This window comes from Setaria viridis, chromosome 5 (genome assembly GCF_005286985.2).
Source record: "Setaria viridis chromosome 5, Setaria_viridis_v4.0, whole genome shotgun sequence".
Taxonomy (NCBI): domain Eukaryota; kingdom Viridiplantae; phylum Streptophyta; class Magnoliopsida; order Poales; family Poaceae; genus Setaria; species Setaria viridis.
In genome coordinates this window covers 5,037,255-5,064,440 of record NC_048267.2, presented here as the reverse complement: position 1 = coordinate 5,064,440, position 27,186 = coordinate 5,037,255, and the positions used below count along the sequence as shown (strand labels likewise).

General features: G+C 52.2%; 2 protein-coding genes across 2 annotated transcripts; one reads left to right on the top strand and one right to left on the bottom strand.

The window, feature by feature from the left end:
• Positions 1-5,132: 5,132 nt before the first annotated feature.
• Positions 5,133-6,551, top strand: LOC117854991 (cytosolic sulfotransferase 5). The gene has a single exon (XM_034737260.2). The coding sequence runs from the start codon at positions 5,273-5,275 to the stop codon at positions 6,293-6,295; it is 1,023 nt and encodes a 340-aa protein (XP_034593151.2). The 5' UTR covers positions 5,133-5,272; the 3' UTR covers positions 6,296-6,551.
• An 8,971-nt stretch (positions 6,552-15,522) lies between these two features.
• Positions 15,523-19,485, bottom strand: LOC117858729 (uncharacterized). Its single transcript, XM_072294197.1, has 5 exons — positions 19,092-19,485; positions 18,799-19,003; positions 17,155-17,770; positions 16,700-16,804; positions 15,523-16,589 (listed from the first exon to the last, which is right to left on the bottom strand). The coding sequence occupies exons 1-5, from the start codon at positions 19,393-19,395 to the stop codon at positions 15,699-15,701; spliced, it is 2,121 nt and encodes a 706-aa protein (XP_072150298.1). The 5' UTR covers positions 19,396-19,485; the 3' UTR covers positions 15,523-15,698.
• Between the last annotated feature and the right edge of the window lie 7,701 nt (positions 19,486-27,186).

The following is a 27,186-nucleotide window of genomic DNA, read 5'->3' as shown; positions in this document are numbered from 1 at the left end:
CGCTCCAGCTTCTGCTGGCGCTTGGTGTCGTACGCCGCGGAGCCGCCAAAGATCATGAAGCAGCCGTCCACCTTGGGAAAGCCGTCTTCCTTCTCTTCGTCGCCCTTCTTTTCCTCATCAGGTTTTCGCTTTCGGTCGCCTTTCACCGGGTTGCCCACAAAGTACCTCTTCATGAGGTTGCAGTCTTTGTAGGCATGCTTCGTGGGGAACTCGTGGTTCGGGCACGGTCCCTCGAGCAGTTTGTCGAAGAAGCCGGGAGTGCCCTCGGGGGGTGGCTGCCCTCGCTTACTCTCGACAGCAGCCACGAGGGGAGCCTCGCGCCGCTGTTTGCCCTTTTTCTTCTGCTGGCGGCTGGGGGTGCCTTCGTCAGCATCCTCCTCCCGCTTTGCCTTGCCTTTGGAGCGGTCGAAGATCGCTCCAACAGCCTCTTCACCCGAGGCGTAGCTGGTGGCGATGTTGAGGAGCTCCTCCGTGGTTCGCGGGCCTCGGCGCCCCAGCTCGTGGACGAGGGGCCAGCAGGAGGTTCCCGCTAGGAAAGCCCCTATGACGTCGGCGTCCGCGACGTTGGAGAGCTCGGTGCGCTTCCTGGAGAAGCGTCGGATATAATCCCGGAGGGACTCGTCCGCTCCCTGGCGACAGCTCCGGAGGTCCCAGGAATTGCAGGGGCGCGTGCACGTGCCTTGGAAGTTCCCTATGAAGACCTCCTTCAGATCGTTCCAGCTGCGGATTCGTCCCGAAGGGATATGTTCCAGCCAAGCTCGCGTTGAGTCGGCCAGGAAGATGGGTAGGTTGCGGATGATAAACAGGTCATCATCCGCCCTGCCGGCTTGACATGCAAGCCGGTAGTCACTGAGCCATACCCCAGGGTTCGTCTCCCCTGAGTATTTGGCCATATTTGTGGGTTGCCTGAAGCGCGGCGGAAAAGGCGCGTTCAAGATGCGTGCAGAGAAGGCCCAGGGCCCAGCCGGGCCGGGGCTCGGGCTGCGGTCTTCCCTGCTGTCGTAGCGCCCGCCGCGGTGAACGTGGTAGCCTCGATCCACCCCGTCCTCCCTGTCCGCGTGGGAGTGCGTCCGTGCGTTCAGGGTGTCGCGGGCGTCGCGGACGGGGCCAACGCGCTGGTGGACAGATCGAGCCTCGCCTTCCGCGGGTGGTGGCGTCCGTCGGGCGGACGCGGCCTGATTCGCCCAAGGAGGGGGTTGATGGACAGACTCCCCCCGTCTTTCCGGGGGCGCGTCGGGCGTCGCCCTGCTGGCGTTCTGTCCGCGTCGCCGGGACGCGGAACTTTCTGCCTGCTGGATGGCGGCACATTCGAGCAGGTTGCGCATCTCTTGGCGTGCCCGTCGCTCCTCGGGCGTCACCAGTTCGGGGAGTTGCCGGAGCAAGACCGCTGCAGCTGCGACGTTTTGGCTGGCGCGGGCGAAGAGCTGTGGACGCTCTTCGTCCGCGCAAATGCGCTGCTGGACGTCGCGCGCCCGTTGTCGTGCTCCGCCCTCGTGGTGGGGATGCTCGATTTCTTGGCGGGAGCCCGCGCGCGCCTCCAGCTGCTGAGAGCACTCTGGTGCCCTTGGTAAGGCTCCGGTTGTAGCCGCGGCACGCGAGAGGGGAGTCCTCTGTCTCCCCTCGGCGCCGTTGCCGTTGGACCCCTCGGAGTGCGCGTCGGCCATGAGACACTCACGCGAGGGGTGGGGGCTCCCGCTGCTGGAGCCGGTGTCGAAGATCGTCCTCGCCGCGCCTCCGAGCTCGTTGCTCGCGGGCAACACGGTCATGGACCGTGTTAGGAGGTGGCCGTAAGCCCCCGTGGCGTTGCATAGCCCGAAGGGCCGTCCTCCTGGTAAGGGCCTTCTGGTACACGCTCGGCAGCTCGCCGCTGTCCTGGCGGCGGGGCTGAGGACAACAGGACGAGCGGGCACGACGAGGATAGGGATCAGCTCGATCCCTTCCCTGGTGGCGAGGAAGTCCAGGCTCCCGAAATGGATCAGGGAGCCCGGAGCGAAGCTGATATCGTAACTGGCCATCTGAGGCCGGAGACGTACGCGCAAAGGGCCCCTACCTGGCGCGCCAACTGTCGTTGTCAGGATTTGCGGATCAAGACTTAGACTAGTAAATTTCTTTTATGCGTGTAAGGCTTCAGATGGTGGCGTGGGAGACACGGGTTTAGCCTGGTTCGGGCAAGGGAAGCCCTACGTCCAGTATCGAGGATGCTCGTGTTGCCCACGCGGGGTTCTGTAGTAGGGGTTACAGATCGACGAGAGAGGGACTGGTCCCAAGTCTCTTTCGTGCTTGTGCTCTCAGGGAGAGTAGTAATGTGCTGTGGCTTGTGGGAGAAGAAGCCGATCCCCCTCTCTGGCCCCCGATGCCCCCTTTTATATTGTAAGGGAGCGGCCGGAGTTACAGCTGAGACCGGGCGATGAGGGCAGTAAGAGTTTAAACGTAGTACGGTAAAAATACGGCAAGAAGGGAGAAACCAAGTTTCTAGGTGCCCGGCGCCTTCGCCGGTCCCTGACGTGCGCCGGCGTGCATGCTGGAGGAAGGGGGCGGCCGTGTGCCAACTGTCGTCGCGCCCTACAGATAGCCTCTTCGGTGTCTGTAGGCGTCGGGTTATGATGAAGGCGTTTCGTCATTACTCCGGTGTCCGTTGGGAGGGACGGCGGATGCCGCCGTCCTGATGATGGCTTGTGGAGAGAGGGCGTCACATCCCCGCTGCCGGGCGCGTGGAGCCCGAGAACGGGCGAGTCTTCCCTCTGCTCCGGTCGGCGCAGGCCATGAATACCCTGCGGCGAATGGAAGGAAGCCGCCAGCACTGTAGCTTGTACAGTGTGGTCGTGCATGGGTACTTGCAGCGGGTTGCGTGAGGAGCGCGGTCATCCTTCTTCCTGCTAGGCCTGCGGCGCATTTATGACGAGGTCGACAAGGGGGACCCACGGGATCGTTACCTTGATCACCCGGTCCGCGCCCGAGGGGGCTACCCGTCCTGGGGGCCCCAGTGAGTCCGACCCCCGTGCCCAGGGTCAGACGAGGCGGAACCTTGTGGCGAGGGGTCGGGCGCCTCCGACCCTGGGGTCGCGGTCGGACGAGGCGGAGCCTCATGGCGGGAGGTCGGACGTTTCCCGACCCTGAGACCGTGGTCGGGCGAGGCGGAGTTTCGCTCATGTTGGGTTTGACGGTGAGTTTGTTATCCTGGATGGGCCTGGGCCTTCATGTTTGTTCCTTTAAGCGGTATTTAGGAGATCGTTAATATTTCCCCCCAACACCTAGCTACATATTTTTTCTGAAGCTGAAGTTTGTGGAGCTGGATGTGTTTGACAGGTAATTTTGTAGAGTTGGTAAAGTGGACCTGTTTTTTCTGAAAAAGAGTGCTGCCAAACACCTTCTAACAGTTAGACTAATATTTCTAAATCTAGATTTGATCTAAACTAAACTAAACTAAACTAAACTACGAGATTAAAAAAAATTACCTGCGAAAGACGGAAGAAATTTCTTCCCTCTTCCACCTCCTCCTCCTTTCTTTCTTTTTTTCTTCCCTCCTCCTCCTTTCTTTCTTTTTTTTCTTCCCTCCTCCTCCTCTCCTCTCTCTTTTTTTTTCCTTCCCTCCTTTCCTCTTTCTCTTCCCTCTCCCTTCTCAGGCTTGTTGCGGGCGCGCACTGGTGCGGGGAGAGGGGAGGGGCGTGGGCAGGTTATAAAGGGGCGACTGTTGTCGGCCCAGGCGGCGGTAAAACCTCGACTCACGCGCCCGCAGTTACGCCGGCTGCTGACCGTTGGCGGGGGCCTTACCGCCGGCTGAGGCGGCGGTAAGGCCCTTCCGCCACCTGGGCCGGCGGCAATAGCCCAATATGCAATTTTTCCATCCGACTATATATTTCTGCAAAATCAAAAAAAATATAAAAATAAAAAAAATTCGACAAGGAAGGTGAAGCGCTGAGGGTTGGTGGTGCGTGCATGATAAACTGCATGCAGCAGGTCTCATGAGCCCATGAACGTCTTGGAGCTCCGTCGCTTATTGGGCTGGCCAAAAGGACAGACTGTGGAGGAAGAAGTAAATGGCTGGAGCGCTGCACACCTTTCGGCCCAGGGAACTGCAAAAGAACCATACAAAAAAGAAGAAAGGCCCTCATGGTAACGAAAATTTTAGCAAAAGATCATTATAACTTAGCCGTCCCAAAAAAAAGAAGAAAGGCCCCAGGCTGGTAAAAGCTGTACAGACTATTTTCAACATCCACTAAAGTAATACGTTTTACGTATAAAATAACGTGGCCTACATGTTTAAAGTATCATCAAAGCCTTGAGTTACGTCACCCAATAAATGGGAACAGTACACAAGCACGTACGTTTTGACGATTCCAGTGTGTACAAAAGGCTCTACCTGTACATTTTATGACTCCTTTAGTTGTGCATGCATGGACTTACTTCTCAGTAGTTCCGCAACGTGCATGGTGCTTCTTCATCCAAGCCACATCGAGCCCTGATCTGATTCGAATAATCATGATACTAGTAGTACAAATTAAAGCAAGAGAAAAGAATTAATAGTATATATGTATAAATAATAATGTTGGGGGTAAAAAGTTGCTTATTTTGTGCGCCTCTCTCGCTTCCTCTTTCTTTTGGAGGCGCTCCATGTTAATCCGTAGACGTGGAGAATACTGTATGTTGGAGCATGCACGTGTCACTTGCGGAAACTTGAGCAAAATTAAGGTGCCGTACAAAGAAGGGAAGAAATTAATGCCACCTATGAAAAAACTCTACATGTTGTTTTCTAGATCACCTCTAGGCGCCAGGGGGGCATCTACGTGCATGCTGCGGATGTTGGATCCCCTTCTCTTATATCCCCTCAACCGTGGAGCCACTGCACAATTCTGCGTGTAATTTCTTCCTCTGCAATGGATCGATCAGAACCGTCACGGAAAGAAGTTGGACAAACTGCTTCTAGCAGTTCAGGTAGCATCCATGGATACGATACGAGAGATCGATGGCAGCCTGATGTTGCGGCGCATCGGCGGCGCGTCATATCCGAGCTCATGCTGTGGCGTACGTTGGCAACGCATTATTGTCAATCATCTCACGTGGTTGCACGTACGGTTTGTTATTTATTCCGCCGCTTGCCTACCCAGCCCGTGCTGTGAGAGCCTCGTGGAATATAATCACAGGCCTCTCGCCGGGGTTTGCTTCCTCTACCAAGGCACCTTTACCGAACCATCAACCAGCTAGAGTACCAGACGCCTTACCCTTGCATACATTTATACAAAGAATCAAAGGTGCCACGACTCGCCAACTCGCCATGTCGTTCTCCGTGCAAACCGTTCCCCAGCAAGAAGCCGATGCGCAAGCGGAGGAAACCAACCAGCAACTCTACCAGCGTTTCACCGACCTGGTCTCCTCCCTGCCGAGCTCCGATGGCCTGTCGCACCAGCGGCTCTACCTCCACGGCCAAGGCTGGCGCACCGGCCAGATGCCCATGGTCGGTGCCATGGTCGCCGGCGCCCGCTTCGCCGCGCGGCCCACGGACGTCGTCCTCGCCAGCCTGCCCAAGACCGGCACCACGTGGACCCAAGCGCTCCTCTACGCCACCGTGCACCGGCGGGAGCACCCTCCGGACGCCGCCGACCACCCTTTCCACTCCTTCGGCCCCCACGAGTGCGTCCAGAACTTGGAGTTCCAGATCTACACTTGCGGCAGAGTCCCCGACATCGGCGACCTCCCGGATCCGAGGCTCTTCTCCACGCACGTCCCCTTCGCGGCGCTGCCGGGGTCTGTCGCCGGCGGCGGCTGCAAGGTCGTGTACGTGTGCCGCGACCCCAAGGACACCCTGGTCTCTCTATGGCATTTCATGAACAAGCTCAGGGCCAAGGAGGGGATGGCGCTCCTCTCCGCCGAGGTCGCCGCCGACATGTTCTGCGCCGGCGAGTCGCCGTTCGGCCCGTACTGGGAGCACGTGCTCGGGTACTGGCGTGCGCACCTGGCGCGGCCCGACCGGGTGCTCTTCTTCCGGTACGAGGAGATGATGAGGGACCCCGCGGCGCACGTCCGGCGGCTGGCGGAGTTCGTGGGGCTCCCGTTCGGCGGCGCTGGCGAGGACGGCACGGCGGACGCCATCGTCAGGCTGTGCGCTTTCGAGCACATGTGCGGGCTTGAGGCGACGAAAAGCGGCAGGACGGTGGCGGGGACCAGGTCTGTGGAGAACAGCATCTTCTTCCGGCGTGGCGTGGTGGGGGACTGGGTGAACCACCTCTCACCGGAGACGGCGCGGCGCATCGACGACATCACGCGCTCCAAGTTCGAGGGCTCCGGTCTCACCGTCTAGCGTCGTCCTCGATCTTCAGTTGTTCGTAGCCTACAATTCCACTTTGTCATTACCTTGCCTTGCTCTACATTGTGGAAATAGGCTCGACCAATCCAAACTATGTTCCATCTATATCATCTCTGGGTTGGGGACGTAGCATGTTTTGTTGTTTTTTTTCCGTGGTCAGAATAAATTACCCATCCTTGTGGAACTAGTGTTATTTCCTTTTCTTTTTTATTTTTACTACATATTAAATCAAAATGGCATTTAAATTGCAGCTTTAATCTATTAAATCTAAATGTGCAATGAACTTAACATTAGTTAAATATTGTTGTCATCCTTTTGCCGGCTTTTGGCTTCATTCCTAATAATGGCACGTGTGCGTCGCTGACCTCTTAAGCTGAGACTGCATGCATTTCTCTTTTTTGTCCAGATAACTACTTCTTCCGTCCCAAATTGTAAGTTGTTTTTAGCTTTTTTAGTATATAATTTTTATTATGCACCTAAATATAGTGTATGTTTAGATGTATACAAACATCTAGAATTTAAAAAAATTTAAATAATCTATAATTTGAAACGGAGGAGAGTAGATAGTAATATTTTCAGAAAGGAAAGAAAAACATGATCCGTCAGTACATTACCACAACAACAGAAAAAGCCTTGAGTTAGGTCACCCAATAAATGTGAACAGTACACAAGCACGTGCGTTTTGACGATTCCAGTGTGTACAAAAGGCTCTATCTGTACATTTTATGACTCCTTTAGTTGTGCATGCACGGACTTACGTCTCAGTAGTTCCGCAACGTGCATGGTGCTTCTTCATCCAAGCCACATCGAGCCCTGATCTGATTCGAATAATCATGATACTAGTAGTGCAAATTAAAGCAAGAGAAAAGAATTAATAGTATATATGTATAAATAATAATGTTGGGGGTCACGTCGCGCTATACAAAGTTGCTTATTTTGTGCGCCTCTCTCGCTTCCTCTTTCTTTTGGAGGTGCTCCATGTTAATCCGTACACGTGGAGAATACTGTATGTTGGAGCATGCACGTGTCAATTGCGGAAACTTGAGCAAAATTAAGGTGCCGTACAAAGAAGGGAAGAAATTAATGCCTGTTGGTTAGATCACCTCTAGGCGCCAAGGGGAGCATCTACGTGCACGCTGCGGATGTTGGATTCCCTTCTTTTATATCCCCTCAACCGTGGAGCCACTGCACAATTCTGCATGTAATTTCTTCCTCTGCAATGGATCGATCAGGTGGGAAAATTTTTCCCTCCGCTGAACCGTCACGAAAAGAAGTTGGACAAACTGCTTCTAGCAGTTCAGGTAGCGGCCATGCATACGTTACGAGAGATGGCAGCCTGATGTTGCGGCGCATCGGCGGCGTGCCATATCCGAGCTCAAGCTGTTGCGTTGGCAACGCATTATTGTCAATCATCTCACGTGGTTGCACGTACGGTTTGTTTTTTATTCCGCCGCTTGCCTACCCGGCCCGTGCTGTGCATGCGGGTGTACTGCAGTTATATACGCGCGCACTGCTCTAATTTACTCCGTACATTTGAAAATGCATGTTGTTTTAACTTTTTTCTAAATACATGATTTTTGTTATGCAGAGTAGTAAAATTGGGGAAGTATATCGCAAGAGACAGGAGATTATTCTTTTTTCTTTCTAAAAATACACTCTAATTTATACTTACTGATGCAAGGCAGGAGCGACACAAGACGGTCGATTTTGACAATTGCACTATGTCTGCATCATGCATGAAAAATAATGTAAATAGGGCACATTGAAATAACAGGCGCATCCGGGCTTGGATTGGTGAATTATTTCTGTATACACCGTACACGCTTTGTTCCTGCTTTTAGAAGTACAACAACAGCCACATGTGCTGTGTGCAAACTCTTCCTCTCTAGCTGTCTCGCAACCGTATAAACTATACTGGTTGATTTTGTAACTCTCCAGGAGTCTGCTGGGCTCTGCCCTGAGAAGCTAGACCGCAACATAAAATGAACAACGACCTTACTTAGTTTCGGATTGGGAGAGTGAGAACCAAGTGAGGTCAGTGACCGAATAAACAAATGGTCATCAGCCCCCTCTTCTCTCCCCGCCTGGTCCTATTTATAGGGAGGAGAGGAGGTCGTTTATACTTTTTTCCATCGGTGGGGTCGAAAATTACATTAAGGTCCCTAGGCTATCACAACAAGACTCCTAGATGTTACAACTTGGTCCCTAACCCTTACAAACAAGCCCTTAGACCCCATTTTGGACCTCTTTTACACACATAGGGGGTTTCTAGCCTTAGTCCACCTAAGGCGCACCCCCAATAGTAACCCCTCAACTATTCGGTCTTGGCCGGCACAACAAGACCTAATAGTTGCTCTTGTTAAAAGAGGCCCAATTACAACTCTCTGCCTTCGAGGAGCGCTCTTGGTAGTCAACCTTCGGGTTTACATGTGCTGACTCTAGACACTGTGCCTCCAAAAAATGATGAGCTTCGATCTGCATAGGGCTTTTCTCCTAAGCCTCGATCAGCGGGCTTCGCTTCAAGAGCTAATGTAGTCGAAGTAGTCATCGTCAATGGTAATCGCCACAGCTTCGGACCTTCTCTCGCGGGCACCCGGCAACTCGGATGGACTGGTCTTCCAGTACACCCCCAGCCCCTCTTGGCTGGTGTTCGCGGGAGAAGTCCCGCATGTAGTGGAAGTAGTTGGTGTAGTAGCGGTGGCCGAAGTTGAGTTGTACGTGAAGTTGGTGATGATCTCAATGCTGACGGCGAAGCCGAGGATGAGCCCCTCGAGTCGATGTAGCGGAGGTGAACTCGAGGGTGATGCCGAGGTTGAGACCTTCGAGCTGATGTAGCGGGAGGACGCGAAGTCCCATACATTGTCGAGGTTGATCTTCCAACTGATGTACCAGATGATTTCGAGGTTGAGCCCCTTTGTTGTCATGACCTTTTCGGAAAACCCAAACCTTTGAGATAGGATAGTGTAGCCTGGACATCAATAATAACGGGTTGGCTAATCGGATTCACGTGTAATGGTGACAAATTAACTTATATATGTTAGCTGCATCCTAATTAACTTATATATGTTAGCTGCATCCTGGTGTCCTTAGACACTTGCTTCGGCCGGCAGGCAGTTATCAGCTTCGGGAGAGGCAGCCGGATTGTTCTAGCGGTAGCAGCCTTTCGCGCATGCACGAGGTGTTTCTATAAGTGTGCTAGCTTTTTGCTTGCCGTGCGCAAACGTACGTTGTCATGCATTTCACGAGGCTTGGGTGCTTAGCTGGTTTCGGCAATTTGAGCCATCCATCGAGGTCCGCGATGGCCGCGAGCTTGCAAGGGATCAACTCGTGGGCTTCTTAACTTGTTTGCAAATGCGGGGTTGCCGCGAAGTCGGCGGGAGCGAGGTTGGCTTGAGCTGTGGGCGAGGCTGGCTTGCAACCTTGCGTCAGGTATGGGTAGGCAGAGTCTGCATGGTATTTGTCTCTTCATGGTCTTGGTTGCATGTTCGTGGTGTTTGGTTTGACGCCGGATCTTGACTTTTAACTTCGCTTGGAGATAATGCGGCGCGACATCTTCACAGCTTCGAACAGTCATCTACTTATTTGCCTTTGTCGGTATAAAGGCTTTTTCACTACTTGTTTTGGAGCCTCGCTAGCGTGCTGAGGCAACTAATGCAAATTGGCTTGCGATCTGCACGCGTGCGAGGGTAACAATACTTGTGCTTGTATGCAAGGTTAACGCACTCAAGGGTAAAAGGTACATGCACACACGTTTGCTTGCTGATGCACTTTGCGTCACCCGTCTGTACTATCGTTGCGCGAAGGTTCGCCAGCTTCAAACGAGTTGGCTTGCAGGTGGTGTCCGCGCTTGCCGTGTCGGTAAGTCTTGCAGCTTTGGGGCCATTTTAGGGAGTTTGGCAGCCTCGGGGCTTCACTTTACCACGGCACCTTAGTGGGTGTTTGGATACGAGGTGTTAAACTTTAACAGTGTCACATCGGATGTTCGGATGCTAATTAGGAGAACTAAACATGAGCTAATTATAAAACTAATTGCAGAACCCTATGTTAATTCGCGAGACAAATCTATTAAGCCTAATTAATCCATCATTAGCAAATGGTTACTGTAGCACCACATTGTCTAATCATGGACTAATTAGGCTTAATAGATTCGTCTCGCGAATTATACTCCATCTGTGCAATTAGTTTTATAATTAGTCTATGTTTAATACTTCTAATTAGCATCCAAATATCCGATGTGACGGGTGTTAAACTTTAACAGCTGGTTGCCAAACAGGCCCTTAGTAACCTCACATATAAGCGGAGTTGACGGTAGCAAGGTTGCTGCAAAGGAGTTTCTCTCGGTTTAACTTCATAAGGGCTTACCGGATTGCGGCGGCTCTTGCTTCGCAGAGGTTCCAGGCGCGTGCCCCCTCGGGGTCTCGCAAGGGAGCGGAGAGTGCCAGGCCGAAGCCGCCTTTGGCGAGGTAGCGGGAGCGAAGCTTCAAAAAATGTCACCTTAGTCTAAGGGGTCACTTGGACATACTCGAGGATTTTTGACATTTTTGAATTTTGGAGCTTGGGAGGAGGGTAGTTAAATATTTTTATGAATATGCTGCTCCTACAGGCTTGGCTGAGGCTAGGCTCCCTCGCGCGTAAAGGTATTTTGACTTAGTATTTTTTCAAAAGCGTCAGCCCCTTCTACTGATGTCACGCAACAAGATGCCCAGTTCGAGGAGCTTGGGAGGAGGGTAGTTAAATATTTTTATGAATATGCTGCTCCTACGGGCTTGGCTGAGGCTGGGCTCCCTCGCGCGTAAAGGTATTTTGACTTGGTATTTTTTCAAAAGCGTCAGCCCCTTCTACTGATGTCACGCAACAAGATGCCCAGTTCGAGGAGCTTGGGAGGAGGGTAGTTAAATATTTTTATGAATATGCTGCTCCTACGGGCTTGGCTGAGGCTGGGCTCCCTCGCGCGTAAAGGTATTTTGACTTAGTATTTTTTCAAAAGCGTCAGCCCCTTCTACTGATGTCACGCAACAAGATGCCCAGTTCGAGGGTTGCTTCGCGCTAGGTGCCATCTGCGGTCACTAAGGTTGACTCTTTTGGTGAACAAATGTAACGAGGGAGAAAAATGTGCAATCGCGCGTGTATAGTGCGCTTTGGTCTGTAGTATAGTGTATATTATTATTGATGGGCTCTCTCGGAGCCGTTATCTTTCCTCCGCGTGAGAAACGCGAGGCTATGCAACTTATTTGTGCGCCGAAAAGTGCGAGGCCACACCTTTCTCCTCCGCATAAAAGCGCGAGGTCACGCAACTTGTTGTTGCACTTGATCACGGAAAATCATACTCTCCTCCGCGTACTGACGTGTGGTTACGCAACTTGTCGTTGCGTTTAATTATCATACTCTCCTCCGCAAACTCACGCGAGGTTACGCAACTTGTTGTTGCACTTAATTATCATACTCTCCTCCGCGTACTCACGCGAGGTTACGCAACTTGTTGTTGCATTTGATCATCATACTCTCCTCCTCGTACTCACGCGAGGTTACGCAACTTGTTGTTGCATTTGATCATCATACTCTCCTCCTTGTACTCACGCGAGGTTACGCAACTTGTTATTGCATTTGATCATCATACTCTCCTCCGCGTACTCACGCGAGATTACGCAACTTGTTGTTGACGCGATTCATGCATAAAAGTAATGCGTCCGTGCATTGTGATGATTCGATGCATGCTTTGATGCATATGAATGAAATGTTTGTATGTGCGTGCATAGGTATACAGTGGTTATCCTAACTGGCGAGCTACTTACAATTGTGAGGAGCTGCATGTTAGAGAAAGGAGATTTCAATATATGAGTTGTAACTTGCATGACTAGAGTCCATATTATAGTAACAATACAAGTAAACAGATAAGTTGATAAAAGTTTGCTCGTGTTCAAGCTTTTGTGGACTTACTTCAAGTGTCAAGCTCTAGTCGATATCGCAACTCTTGGTTGCTTCGACTGTCAGTTTGAACTTAGTCTCAAAGGGCATAAGACATTCAATGAAAATGAACTTGTGATATGCTGACATAGGTTAGATAGCCACATGTAAAAGTAGTGCAAATAGTCACATGCTTACTAGAGTTGAGTTGCATTGGTTAAGTCCTACAAGTTAGTGAGAGAAAAAATTTCTAAGTTTCACCCGAAGCTAGGATTCATTAAACATGGGAGATAACATTGCAAAAGTCATGTTATACAAATCTGGCACGAAGAAACAATGATATCTAAGAAAGCAAACAAAAGGTTTAAGTCTTAGCTGGTTATCACGTGTAACGTTCACCCAATGGACAGTGCAGAGTTCCGAGTTTAATGATCATCGATTGAGGGTGTATGTGTTAGGCAAGTTGTCACTACGCGAGGTTCGTTGGAGCACAGCTTGATTTGCGAGGTTGTCCTATAGCTTCGCGTGTGTCTGGAAAATTCTGACTGAATTGCATGGCACTCGGGCCTCGCGAGGCTGCATGCGCCTGATCGTGAACTTTATTTCATACTCATGATTCCATACTCCAGAGCTTCGGGGACGGAAGCTGGCGAGGCCTGTTGCTTCGGTGTTTGCATGCATTGTTTGTAGCTCTTGGCTTCGGCTTCCTTTGACGTGCATGTGCTTGCATGCTGCCTGGCCTCGCGGTTTGCTTCGATGGTTGAAAGACACTGGGGAGGGTCGCGCTTGCGTGCTTGCATGCGTTCCTGGCCGAAGCTCTCGAGGAGGATCACGCTTGACATGCGAGGGTTCCGCAACTTGGAGTCTGGTAACCTTGTAGTGCTGCCGTAACAACTTTGCTCTCAGTTGTTGCTGTGAAGCTCTTGCTCGAGGGTTGCTGCTGCGCGAGGCTCTTGCTGCGAGGTGGTGCTTGTTGTGAGGATACTTGCCGCGGAGCGATGAACTCGAGGTTACGCCGAGGTTCGAGTTTGCCGTCGAGGTCGCTCTTGCTACGAGCGGCCTTGGGAGGTTACGAGGGTGGCTTAGGTGCCGTTGAGGTTGATGTTCCCGGCGAGGTCGAGCTGCTGCAGCTTGGTGAGCTTCCATGCCATAGTTGTCCGCAATTGTATACTGCAGCCACATGTAAGCAAGTGGTGTAGCTTCGTGGCTTGAGCCGAAACCGACGCAGTAGTTTTGCTTGCCTTAGAATAGTTGTCAGCTTGAGGATGTGCTTGACTTGCGAGGTTCCTGCTGGTGACGACGCTCATCTAGCAGCTTCGCTTGTTGAGACCCTTTACTTCAGTTCGCGCAGCAGCACATGACGGCGGCGGCAGTGGCAGCTGCGGCGGGGGCGGCGGTGCCGTACAAGGCACCGGGGACGCTCCCCTTGTCATGCCATACCTCGTACTATGCGTACGCGGCCATGGCCACGATGAATGCTCTGTTCCGGTATCGGCTCTAGTGATGCAGCTGGCGGTGGTGGAATGGAAAAGCACGAGGAAGAGCTCTGGTGCTCCCTTCCTGCGGCAGCGATTCTGAAAGGTATCATTTTCAGTTCGTGTAACGTACTTGCTGGCTGTTGATCTGTTCTCGTGGTTTATTGAGCTGACTGTGAAACTATTTGTTGTGGTGCGTGCAGCAGTGATGCAGGGAGACAGGAGTCATCACATAAACGAAATGCTGATCATTACTCACTATTTTATCTAAATGCAGCTAACCGTAGTGTAGCGGTATTGGGACCATCTTGGTTGATTGTGATTTCGTAATTTCCATCCAGCTCTTATTACCTTCGGTGGCTGCGAGCATGTGTCTTCCTCTCTTGGCTACTTGGGCTGCCTGCATGCATGTGCTTGCCTGCATGTTTCATCCCAGCTTCGCTGCTAGGGCCAGATCTCCTGGTGACTTCGGTGCCATGCCTGCGAGGGCTCTTGCTGCGGGGCGGTTCGATCTTGGCAACCTCGGGTGCTGCTGCTGTGCTGCGAGGTTCCTGGCTTAGCAAATGTGGTGGCGGCGCATGGCTTTTCTTGTCCTCCGCAGGTTGTCGCAGCTCAATTAGTGATGACGAGTCGGAACGAACGTAGCGATGTTACGCTGTGACGCGTGCGATCCCGCCTCGGCGCCACCACAGGCGAGGTTTCAGCAGCTTAGCTTCTGTGAGCTGCGAGGTTAGCTTGGTTTTAGTAGCATGGAGAGAGTGCTATCTTAAAGGCTACTTCGGTGCCATGCATGCGAGTTTCTTGGCTTTCGACGGTTGGTGCTGCGAAGGTCTGGCAGTTTTGGTGGGTAGCTAGCTTGGGGGATGCAAAATGCTCGGGTGCGGTAAGGTGGTGACGGTGCCGGTGGAGTTTGCAGCAGTAAGATTCTCGAACATTTTATTATTGTTTGCATCATATACACAAAGGGAGCTTTCACGTTCACATAATTCTTGAGATGAATTAGCTTCGGGGATGCACATGCATGGTTGCAGTGCGGTGCGTTTGTTGCATGCCCATTGCATGCACCTGGTGTCTGCTGTTGCATGCGAAGGCAGGACCGATGCGGTGCTTGCAGATGGTGCGGTGACATGCAGTTGCATGCGAAGGTGCTTGTGGCCTCGGGAGTGCAATTGACGGGTACTGGACCAACACGTGACCTCGGGCAGGCCGAACTGCATGGCCCTTCTCGCGAGGTTGCAAGCAGTTGACAAATAGCTTCGGTCAGTGCTAGCTGGTTCGGCTGTTCTTGTTTGTTCTTGTTAGCTTCGCTGGGTTGTTCGGGAGAGGTTGCCGGCTTCAGGCACTTTGGGAGATCGGGGCAGCTTTGGGCAAAATACAAACTGGACTGTCAGCTTTGCTTGGACTGCTTATAATTTCTTTCTCTCTCATGGTGATCATGAATTTTACTTCGTGCTAAAACACGGTGGGCGCCAATGTTGGACTCTGGCCTCGGGAGAAGCTAGACCGCAACACAAAATGAACAATGACCTTACTTAGCTTCGGATTGGGAGAGTGAGAACCAAGTGAGACAAGCGACTGAATAAGCAAATGGTCATTAATCCCCTCTCCTCTCCCCGCCTGGTCCTATTTATAGGGAGGAGAGGAGATCGTTTATACTTTTTTCCATCGGTGGAGTCGAAAATTACATTAAGATCCCTAGGCTATCACAACAAGGCTCCTGGATGTTACAACTTGGTCCTTAACTCTTACAAACAAGCCCTTAAATCCCATTTTAAATCTCTTTTACACATATAGGGGGTTTCTAGCCTAGTACACGGCACAACCCCAACAGGGTATTGGGTGTTGGATAAATTAGCAATTTTCTATTTGATTATTAATTTAGAAATAAACTAGATAAAACAGTTGTCTTCAAATCGTACATTTTCCGTCATCAAGATGCAATTAACCAGATACTGTTTCCAGTTTAGCATGTGACGAGCTCGTGTTCACCTAGCAACAAACCGACCCCACCAAGCTAGTCAAGCAGTTGACGGCTGCGTCTCGAGCCCGAGCCCGAACCCGAACGGGAACAGGGGATCGTAGCGCGCGTCGCCGACGTTCATGGGCAGCTGCTCCACCGACCGGAACCACGTCCTCGCCAGCTTCCCGGTGAACCCGTAGTCGCCGAACAGCACGTCGCTGACCCCCTCCCCCTCCGTCCCCGGCAGCCACGCCGCCACCAGCGCGTCCACGGCGCCCACGTACGGCTCCACCGCCAGCGGCCGCCCGGACACGAGGACCACGGCGCACCTGATGCCGCCGCCGCACACGACCCGGATCACGCTGGGCCCCGGCTCAGGGATCGTCAGGTTGAGGTTGTCGCCGAACGACTCGGCGTACGGCGGCTCGCCGACGACGACGACGGCGTAGTCGAACCGGCCCTTGTTCCGCTGGACGAAGCCGGCGTCGGGGCTCTCGGAGTAGACCACCTCCGTGCCGTGGTCCTGCACGGCGCGCTTGATGCCGTTGAGGATCGTGGTCCCGGCAGTGAGGTTGTTGCCGCCGAGGCCCTGCCAGGTGATGGTCCAGCCGCCGCACTGGTAGCCGAGGTTGTCGGCGTGGCTGCCGGCGACCAGGATGCGGCCGGCCTTCTTGGGCAGCGGCAGCAGCGGCTTCTGGCCGGGCTTGCCGTTCTTGAGGAGGACGAGGGACCTGCGCACGGCCTCCCGCGCCAGCTCGCGGTGCTCCGGCTTCCCCAGCTCGCCGGCGAGGCTGGGGTCGCCGTAGGGGTCCTCGAAGAGGCCCATGGTGAACTTGACGCGGAGGATCCGGCGGACGGCGTCGTCGATCCGGCTCATGGGAATGGTGCCGTTCCGCACCAGCGCCGTCAGGTCGTCGATGAACTCGGTGTAAGTGTACGGGATCATGACCTGAAGCACAAGTGAGCCTTAGTTAATCTCTCATGAATGAAGCATATGATTATCTTGATTAATCAACTCTATTTTGGAATGATGAGGGCAGACTTTGCAATTCTAATTACCATGTCGATGGCGGCGAGGATCCCCAGCTTGACGGACGTAATGTAGTCATCATGTTCAGGGCTCGTCATCTTGTCGAGTCCTCGCCAATCCGATATTACAAAACCCTGAAAGATAAGATGGAATACTTCACTGAGTGCAAAACATTTTTCTGGAAATTGATTGGATTTACAATTTCACAAAGATGTGTATATATTATTTGAGCTCTTTTGGAGGTACTTGTGCTTTAATTTTTAAATTACTAAAAAATAAATTGAATTGATTGTTGGTCCCACCATTTTTATACTGAGTTCCACCAAATTAGTACTTCTCTTTAGGTATTTCATGGTACTTACTTTGTTTCCACCGTTCGATTTCTCAGGATGAATGCCTCTCATTTTTTCCTAACACTCTAAAATCTCTCTTATTATGTATTTAAATTTTAAACCATCGTTGGAGAATAAAAATTTGAACGAACCCTGAACCGAAGCCTGTTCTTGAGGAAGTCGGTGACGAGGAAGTGGTTGGCGTGCATCTTGACCCCGTTCCAGCTGGAGAACGAGACCATCACGGTGGAGACGCCCTGGATGACGGCGCTGTAGTAGGGCGGCATGTGGACGCCGAGCAGCTCGTGGAAGGAGGCCGCCGTGTTGTTCTCGTTGATGCCCCTGGTCGTGCCGCCGTCGCCGACGTAGTGCTTGGAGCACGCCGCCACGTTGCGCTGCCCGGCGACGAAGGGGGCGCCCCGGCGGCCGTTCGCCGGGATCTCGCCCTGCAGCCCGGGGATGATGGACGACGTCATCTGCTGCACCACCCTGGGGTCCTCGCTGTAGCTCTCGTAGCACCGGCCCCACCTTGGGTCCCTGCAGACCTGTCCGTAGGACGATACAGGCAAGAGATCGTTTATGTTGTGTTCTTTTTTTGGATTAAAAAGATCATTGTTGTGCTTGTTCATATGATGTACACCTTGGCTAATTTGCATTTGAGATGACTGGGTACGTACCGCAACGCATGGAGCAAAGACGTAGGGGATTCCGGTGGCCCTGACCTCTAGTGCAGTTGCTGCTCCAATCTTCTTTACTAGCTCTGGGTCTCTGATCCATGTAAATTCAAAGTTTAGGATCAAATATCGCCATAATTTCATCCAAGACTAGCAGTAATCAGTCGAGATTTTCATAAATACTCCTTCTGATGTAAAATGTAAATCGTTTTAGTTTTGTAACTTCTCAAACTCTGACCATCAAGTCAAACTTCCCATACTTTGACCATAATGATCAAAGTTAGAAAAATATAACTTAGACAACTAAAATGACATACAGTGCCACAGTGGAGCATTCACAGGTACTGTCGCCAATATTTTTTCTTTTAAGTGTACTATCAAGTACCATACGATAATCCTTTTCTGAGTAGTGGTAACAACACCAATGCAGCCAGATAAAAGGTCAACTCTCCTTGACTCAAAGCATTGAGATGTGGGCCATTGGGAATCCCTGGATCTTAAACAGCACAAATTGGGCCGGGCAAAGCTAGCTTCTTTGTAATGAATTAGAATGTACTTATATGAAATCATTTTTGAATTGCCTCGCAAAAGAAAATCATTTCTGAATTGAATATTATCTTTCATGATTTCAAATCTTGACAGCTATATAAATATGGTAGTGGTTAAGGGCAATCTCAGTGCAGGCTCCCTTAGACATGTACGTGAAAATTATAGTGGGCTGTAATTATTTTATTTAATTGCGTCCGTCAGGATTTCGAACTCGAGATCTCTGATCCTGATATCATATTGAGTTGTATGCACCAACCAATTCAACACAAAAGCTTAAGCTGACGAGGAAACATGTGCAATTCACTTATACTCCAACAAAAATAACCTTACTAATAAATCAACAAAATTGCTGATGTATCGTATAATTCAATGCTAAAGAAACTTCTATGAAACTCTACTGAGATTGGCATTCAATTTTTAGAGTTTAAAATGGCTACATAGATTCTATTAAATTATGTTGTGACCGCAAGGACTGTATTCGCACACAAAAATGGCCAGATTAACGCTAGTGTAATGTTTAAAGGTTAGCAAAATGGTAGTATAGCAAGAAAACGGAACCGGCGGGGGCATCACCTGGTGCAGCCAAGGCCGACGTTGTGCGGGAAGACGGTGGCCTTGTAGACGTTGCCGTGGCCGTGGACGGCGTCGATGCCGTAGAGCATGGGGATCCCGAGGCGCGTGGACATGGCCGCCCGCTGCATCTCGTTGACCATCTCGACCCACGCCTCCGCCGGAGCCTGGGGCGCCGGCACGCTGCCTCCGCCGCTGAGCACGCTCCCTGCGGACACACGCGCCAGCTCACTCGCTATCGCTCTCAGCCGGCCACCGCTGCTAGCTGTTCAGCCAGTTCATGCGTGCGTGCTTACCTACGAAGTAGCCGCGGACGACGTCGGCGGTGGCGTTCTCGCGCTCGATCTGCGACATCTGGCCGATCTTCTCGGCCAGCGTCATCCGGGCCAGCAGGTCCTCGATCCGCCGGTTCAGCGGCTGCCTCGGGTCCTTGTACCTGGCGCCGCCATCGTACTGCTGCTCCCCTCCTCCGCCGCCGCCGGGCGCCGCCATTGCCGCTGGTGCCCCGCAGCCGCACAGCAGCAGCAGCAGCAGGAACACGGCGGCAGTGGTCGTCGCAACGACCGCACTGCAGCTTCCACCAGCTGCTGGGACCCCCATTGCTCAGCTCAGATGCTCTGAGTGACCACTGACTACGGACTACCTCTTCACCTGCAGCAGTGAAAGGACACGCGCACACGCACAGCTAATGAGCAACGTACCTAAGCTTGAGCTTGGTGCGTACTTATGGACACGTTTAGAGCGTGATTGATCCTTGTGCTAAAATTTAGTCTGTCACATCGAAATTCAGATGCTAATTAGAAGGACTAAATATTAATTAATTATAAAATTAATTGCGTAAGTCCTAGACTCATTCACGAGATAAATCTATTAAGCCTAATTAATTCATCATTAGCAAATGGTTACTGTAGCACCACATTGTCAAATCATAGACTAATTGGACTTAATAGATTCGTCTGGCAAATTAACCTCCATTTGTGCAATTAGTTTTATAATTAGTTCATATTTAATATTTCTAATTAGTATGAAACATCCGATGTGATAAGGTCTCGTTATTCAAACAGGTCCAATGCAAAGTGTTTTTAGATAACGAATGCAAAATTTAATAAATTGTTCGTACAGATTAAGGGTTTGTTTGGGTGATAATCTCGTACGACCACGTTGCTCTGCATCGGGGTTTGGAGCAAGGTGCACAGTGTTCAAAAGTCCTGGAAAAATAACGCGAAGAAGACAAGGTCCTGCCACTGCGCACCCAAAAATAACAGCAACCTGGTCTCGTAATTCGCTCGCTTCGTCGAAGTTTACGTGCCACAAGCAACACATGGTGATTTATATTACCTACTGGATCCATACATGATTTGTATACTGTCCTGTCGTTGGAAGGGAGGAAAATCTAGCCGTTGCTGTTCACAGCATGCAACAGGTTAACAGTTGCATACTCATATTCATATAGTCCTAATCAATATAATTAATCCGAGCCGCAGATAGCTTAAGTAATACTCCATCCATTTATGTTTATAACTTATAAGGCATGTTACGCATAACACGATCTTACAAATTACACTTTAACCATCCATTTATCTTATCATGGTTATAAAGATTACAAATTACACTTTAACCATTCATTTATCTTATCATGGTTATAAACTTATGATTATTGTAGAGTATATTTAATTATGAATCCAACCATATAAAGTTTACATTATAAAAATAAGAAAAATGATAATTAAATTATTGGTCAAAAATTGTAAAGCTTGAATCTTAATATGCGTGTGCGCCTTATAAAGAAAAATGAAGGGAATAATCAACTAGGCGCTATATAACCGATCTTCTCCGGTCTCCACCTCCCCTTAACCTGGACGTTTATGAAACCCAGGATTTGCAGATGTTTGAGCCGTGGTGTACGCGTCATGTGTGCAAACTACTGTCAAGTAGAGAGGGGGAGGGAGCAAGTTCAACATCAAAAGTCTCTCCATGGATCTCATATATCATTGATTGGACTCGCTTGATCTGCGAGCATGGTAGAGAGGGAGGGAGGCGGCGTACTTATGCTACTCAGCCACCGCCGTCGGTTGCCGCCGCTGCCGCTCCTCAGCCCGCCGGTTGCCACCGCCACTAGATTTAAGGGAGAGGTGGCCGCTACTCCAAGATCCACGCGCTCCTTGCTCCGCCACGCCTGTCGGAGCTCCGCCGCCGCTCCTTGCTCTGCCATGCCCTATCGACGCTCCGCCGCCTCGCCGCGCCCTCCCTTCTTGCCTCCGCCGCTTCTTGCCCTATCGCCGCTCCTCGCCACATGTAAGAGGTGAGGGGCGAGCGAAGGGGGAGGAGAGGGGTGGCGAGGGGAGAAGAAGAGAGAGAGGTGCGGGTGAGAGGCCGGATGAGGGGGACGAGTGGATAAGTACGTGTGGGGAGGGGGATGAGAGAGAAAGGGGCTGACGCGTGAGGGGAGGTATCCCTTTAGTACCGAGTGGAGGCTTCACCCGGTACTTAAGGTCACACATTAGTACCGGGTGAAGCCTTCACCCGGTACTAAAGGCCCTCATGCACATTAGTACCGGTTGGAGGCTTCACCCAAGGTCACGCATTAGTACCAGGTGAAACATTCACTCGGTACTAAAGGCCCTCAGGGACATTAGTACCGGTTGGAGGCTTCACCCCTTTAGTACTGGGTGAAGCCTTCACCCAGTCCTAAAGGGGGTCACGAGGGGTCCTCGGGGACTAGCCGTTACGCCCGATACTAATACTCATATTAGTACCGGGTCAAAATGCAACCGGTACTGAACCTCAGGATGAATGCTGAGTTTTCCAGGCAGAAGTAGCCATCAGCGATCGAAAACCAGCGACAAGCAAGCAAGAGCAAATCAGGGAGGAAGATGGTGAGCGTGAAACTCCTCCTCATCGCCATCGGCATTGGCTGTGAACTCGGGAACGCCACCGGGGGGTTGGAGTGTTGGCCGGAACGGCTGTTCCTTTCGTTGCCTGACGAAGAAATAGAAACACACGCGAACACTTGGACTCAAGTAGCTTTTTGTGCTGTGTAAAGCCATTAGCGATTTTTTGTATTGATTGACTCCTTTTATTTGTGACTACAAGCAAACGTGGTCCGGCCATTCCGCCATGACAACAAGGTCCCGCACCACCTACAACTACGCGCACCAGAACATCGCGCAGAGCTCGCTCCACCTCACGACGCAGCACGGTGGGAGAGAGAGACCCGGCAAAGCTCCAACAATCTGAGCGTGCCATCCTAACAGACTCAAGAAAATAATGGGAAAAGAAAACTAACTATATTAACTAACATTACTCCCCCTAATCTAGTTGTTTTGACGTTGACGATGCCGATCTTCGAGCGCAGGTGCAGAAATCTGACCCGGCCAAGTGGTTTAGTAAGGATGTCCGCCAGTTGATCGTCAGTATGGATTTTATGGGCGATGACCTCACCGCCCTCAACGCGCTCCTTGATGAAGTGAAACCGCGTTGCGATGTGCTTTCTCCGGCCATGGAAGACCGGATTCTTGCACAACTGAATGGTAGATTGATTGTCGATGAAGATGGTGGCGACGCTTGCCGCCTTCCCGTAGAAACGTCCGAGTAGACACCCAAGCCAGATGCCCTGGCAAGCTGTTGAAGATGCTGCGATGTACTCCACCTCACACGACGACAGCGCCACTACCGGCTGCTTTTGAGACTGCTAGGTTACGGGTGCGTTCCCAAGGCAGAACATAACGTCAGTTGTGCTCTTCCAATCGTCCACATCCCCGGCCATGTCCGCATCACTGTATCCCTTTAGCTCAATCTCACCATTGCCTTTAGTGAAGCTCAAGCCGTAGTGCAGCGTGCCCGCAATGTACCGAAGTATGTGCTTGACGGCGCTCAGATGCTCTGTCGTTGGTTTCTCCATGAACCGGCTCACGTACCCAATAGAGGAGGCAATGTCTGGCCGGGTATGAACCAAGTATTGTAGGCTCCCCACAATGCTGCAGTACCATGATGCATCAACAGGAGGAGTTGTGCTGATCTTACTCAGTTTCAGGCAATTCTCCATCGGAACTTGCACGTTGTTGCAGCTTGTCATGCCGAACTTTTCCAGAAGCTTGGCCGCGTACGCCGCCTGCGACAACGTGATCCACCCCGGTTGTTGGTTGACCTCGATGCCCAAATAGTATCTTAGGCACCCGAGATCACTCATCTTGAATGTCTCCTTCATCTCCTCCTTGAATGTGTTGACCTCTCCCTGATCAGTGCCAGTGATGATTAAGTCATCAACGTACACGCCTAGTACCACCCTCTTCTGTCCCTCGCCACGCGTATACACGCCATGTTCCTTGGTGCATTTGCTGAAGCCAAGAGCCGCCATAGTGCAGTCCAGCTTTGCGTTCCAAGCTCGAGGCACCTGCCGAAGGCCGTATAGTGCCTTGCTCAGCCTCAACACTTGCCGCTCGCGCCCTGTAACAGCGAACCCCGGAGGTTGTGTGACGTAGACTTCCTCGGGGAGGTCTCCATTAAGGAATGCATTTTTAACGTCAACGTGATGAACTGCCCACCCCTCATGTGCTGCGACAGCCACCAGTGCGCGCACTGAGTCAAGCCTTGCCACTGGGGAAAACACCTCATCGAAGTCGACCCCGGCATGCTGTACGTATCCCTTCGCCACGAGCCGTGATTTGTGACGGATCACCGCCCCGCTCGGATCCTTCTTGAGCTTAAACACCCATTTCAGACCGATCGGGCAGTGACCGGCAGGAAGGTCCACCAAGCTCCATGTCCCGTTGTTGACGATGGCCGCCAGCTCCTATTGCATTGCTGCTCGCCACACTAGGTCCGTGTTTGCCTCCTCGAACGTGGTTGGCTCCTCGGACGCCGCAAGGAGCAGCTTGTTGGGGTTGAGCTCCAGCGGCTCAGAAGTGTCGATGCAATCCGCACCGTGCGGTACTGGCGTGGCGTACCTTCATCATCCAGGTCCATCCTAGATGGTATGTAAGACGATGGCATGGCAAACTTGATGTGCTCGACATTGTGCCCCTGAGTGCCTGCCGCCGGAGTACTTGGCTCCTCCACATCTAGTACAACTTCTTGGGAGTCCGCAGGGGATACAGGCGCCTCCGGCTCATTGCCGCCTGAGAGAACGTTCACGGTGTACTTAACGATGAAAGTCTTAGGAGACGAGTGCTTGCCGAAGTCAGCCCAATTCCACCCTTTGGCCTCATTGAACACTTCTTCGCGGGTGATGTGTAGCCGGCCGCTCACAGGATCAAAGACACGGTAGCCTTTTGAGCCCGGCTCATACCCCCACGAACACCATCTTGATGCTCCTGTCATCCAACTTCTTGGCGTGTGGACGAGTCACCTTGACATGCGCAATGCACCCAAATGTGCGCATGAAGTGAACCGCAGGCTTCATGCCGTGCCACACCTCATACAGTGTAGTCCCCTGCAGAGCTTTTGTCGGTGACCTGGTCAGGATGAAAATAGCAGTGCTCACCACCTTCCCCCAGAACGTGCTCGGCATCGACCTCGCCTTGAGCATACAGCGCGCCATGGCCATCATAGTTTTGTTCCTCCGCTCGATGACACCACTCTGCTTGGGAGAATATGGCGCCGTGAGTTGACAATGAACTCCCTTTTGAGCATAGTACTCGCCGAAGGTGACTGAGGTGAATTCACCACCTTGATCAGTACAGAGCGCTCGTAGCTTGCGCCCGATCTCCACCTTAACGCCTGCCTGGAACTTCTTGATCGCCTCCGCCGCCTCGTCCTTGCCTGATAGCAGTCGAGCCACATAAAGCGGCTCGCGTCATCGACGAGGAGAAGAAAGTAGCGCCTTCCGCCGTGTGTCACTAGGGTGACTGGGCTACACAAGTAACCGTGCACCAGGTCAAGCCGCTCCTTCGCGTGGTACTTGGCCTTTAGGGGAAATAGCGCACACTGCTGCTTGCCGGCCAAGCACGCATCGCACAGGTGGTCAACATGATCCAGCTGCGGCATGCCTCGCACTAGCCCGCCACGGCCGAGCTTCCGGAGCGCGTCGAAGCCGAGGTGGCTGAACCGCTCATGCCAGCACCATGCGTCATCGTCGGAGTGCGCCAGTAGCGAGATGGGTTTTGTGAGGGTGAGCGTGATCTTGTAGAGATAATTTGTCGACCGGCGTACCTTGGCGAGAAGCTCCTTTTGCGGATCACGCACCCGCATCACTCCATCTTCAATCAAGATCTGGCAGCCAAACTCATCGAGTTGTCCCAAGCTGATTATGTTGCTGCGGAGACATGGTATGTAGTAGATGTCCATGAGCACGCGATGACAACCTTGCCGCACCGTGAAGAGGATCGAGCCACGTCTGACGATGTCCACGACCGATCCGTCACCAAATTTGATAGTCCCGGTGGCGCTGCGGTCGAGCCCAGAGAAGGCCGCGCCATTTCCTGTCATGTGGTTCGACGTGCCTGTGTCGAGGTACCACACGCTAGTGTCATTGTCGTTGGTGTAGAGATCGGAGTCGCTGAGTTGTACCGTGGCTTACTCCTCATTGAGGAAGACTTAGCCTCCGACGCACGCTGGAACCCCACGATCTAGGACGCACCCGGATCCCGGCAAGATTGCCGCAACCTAGCCATCAAGAGTGCCAGCTCGTCGTCGTCACTCTGTGGGGACGGTTCGTCGTTGACGCCCCCTTCCTCCGCTAGCAGCGCCTCGGAGGCAGCCAGGTCTTTCTTTCTCTTGAGGCACTCCCGTTTCCAATGTCTGGTTTTGCCGCAGTACTTGCACTCGTCTTTGTCAACGGGCTTGCTCCCACCATCGCCTCTGCGCGTGTTGGTGAAGCGCTTGGGCGGATGCGTGCTGTGTCGTGGTGGTGCCGAGACGCCACTCGTCCCGCTGCCGCCGTCGCCAATGTTGCCGTCGCGCGAGCCCTCCTTGTCACGCTTGCGTAGACGGCGGATGAGCTCCTCTTCCTTGGATGAGAGAAGGAGATGGGAGCCCATCTTTGCAGCCACCGCCCGTGCCTCCAGTCTATGCTCCATGGCCCGGAGGCAGCTGATCACCTCCTCGATGGATAGTTCCTCGACATCGAGTAAAGTCTCAATGGAAATTGCGACCTGCATGAACCGGTCAGGGACCACCTGGAGGAGCTTTCGGACAACTTCAACATCGTCGATCTCATCTCCAAGCAGACGCAGGTTGTTGGTGAGGCCGGCGATCCGCATCGAGAACTCGTCCATGTTCTCGCCTTCCTTGAAGGCGGAGGCGATGTTGTTGAAGTCGCGCCGCAACATCTGTGCGTTCGCCACGCGCACGCGCTCGATGCCAACCCTCATGACTTTCATAGCTCCCCACACCTCCTGCGTGGTGTCCTTGCTGCCGATCGTGGTCACCATCTCCAGCGGCACTGAGCGAGCAATCGCAACTAGTGCCAGCTGATCTTCGTTGTACTCGACGTCGCCGCCGAGCTTGATCGCGGTCCACAGGCCTTGCGCCTGTAGGTTGATCCGCATCAGCGTTACCCACTCCGGGTAATTTGTCTTCGTGAGCATCGAATACTGAACTGAAGCCGACATTTCCTTCACCGTGCGATGTACCACGACGGGAAGCTCCCACTGCATATGCCCATGGCCTCGCCCGTGTCGTCTCGATGTTGGTGATGGCGAGCGGCCACGCCGACTTGGTGGTGTGCTGCCTCGCCTTGGAGGCGTACGAGACATTGCCCCGCCTAGGATCGAACGAAGCTCTGAATACCAAATGTTGGCCGGAACGGCTGTTTCTTGACGAAGAAACAGAAACACACGCGAACACTTGGACTCAAGTAGCTTTTTGTGCTGAGTAAAGCCGGCAACAATTTTCTGTATTGATTGACTCCTTTTATTTGTGACTACAAGCAAACATGGTTCGGCCATTCCGCCGTGACGACGAGGTCCCGCACCACCTACAACCATGCGCACCAGAATGTCGTGTAGAGCTTGCTCCACCTCACGATGCAACGGTGTGGGAGCGAGAGACCTGGCAAAGCTCCAACAAACTGAGCGTGCCATCCTAACAGAGACAAGCAAATAATGGGGAGAAGGAGACGCTGCCGCGGCGCAGGGAGCCGGGGCCGGGGCGAGGCAGGGAGCTGGGGGAGCTGACGTTGACGTCGCCAATGGCGTCGTCCACGCGCACGGCTGACCGATCACTTCACCCTACTCCCATCATGTATCTCCAACAAACGGCAACACCACACACAATAGAACTGAGTTTTCGTTGAATTATACTGTTGTTGTTTCCTGCCCAACGTGAATAGCACTTCTACTTCTGAAAAATAATAAAACACTTCTGAAATTCCTCAGGGAACTTTTTATAATTCCGCCCAGCTATCCAGGAACTAGTTATTTTTAGCCACGCGCATTACTATTCCATCCAAAC

Excerpts from the sequence above, each read along its gene's own strand:
- LOC117854991 (XM_034737260.2), top strand. The coding sequence starts at position 5,273 with ATGTCGTTCTCCGTGCAAACCGTTCCCCAGCAAGAAGCCGATGCGCAA.
- LOC117858729 (XM_072294197.1), bottom strand. The coding sequence starts at position 19,395 with ATGGGGGTCCCAGCAGCTGGTGGAAGCTGCAGTGCGGTCGTTGCGACG. Across the intron at positions 16,805-17,154 it reads AGAACAGGCTTCGGTTCAGG|GGTTTTGTAATATCGGATTG; the intron begins GTTCGTTCAAAT and ends CTTATCTTTCAG. Across the intron at positions 16,590-16,699 it reads TCCTCGCCGCCATCGACATG|GTCATGATCCCGTACACTTA; the intron begins GTAATTAGAATT and ends CTTGTGCTTCAG.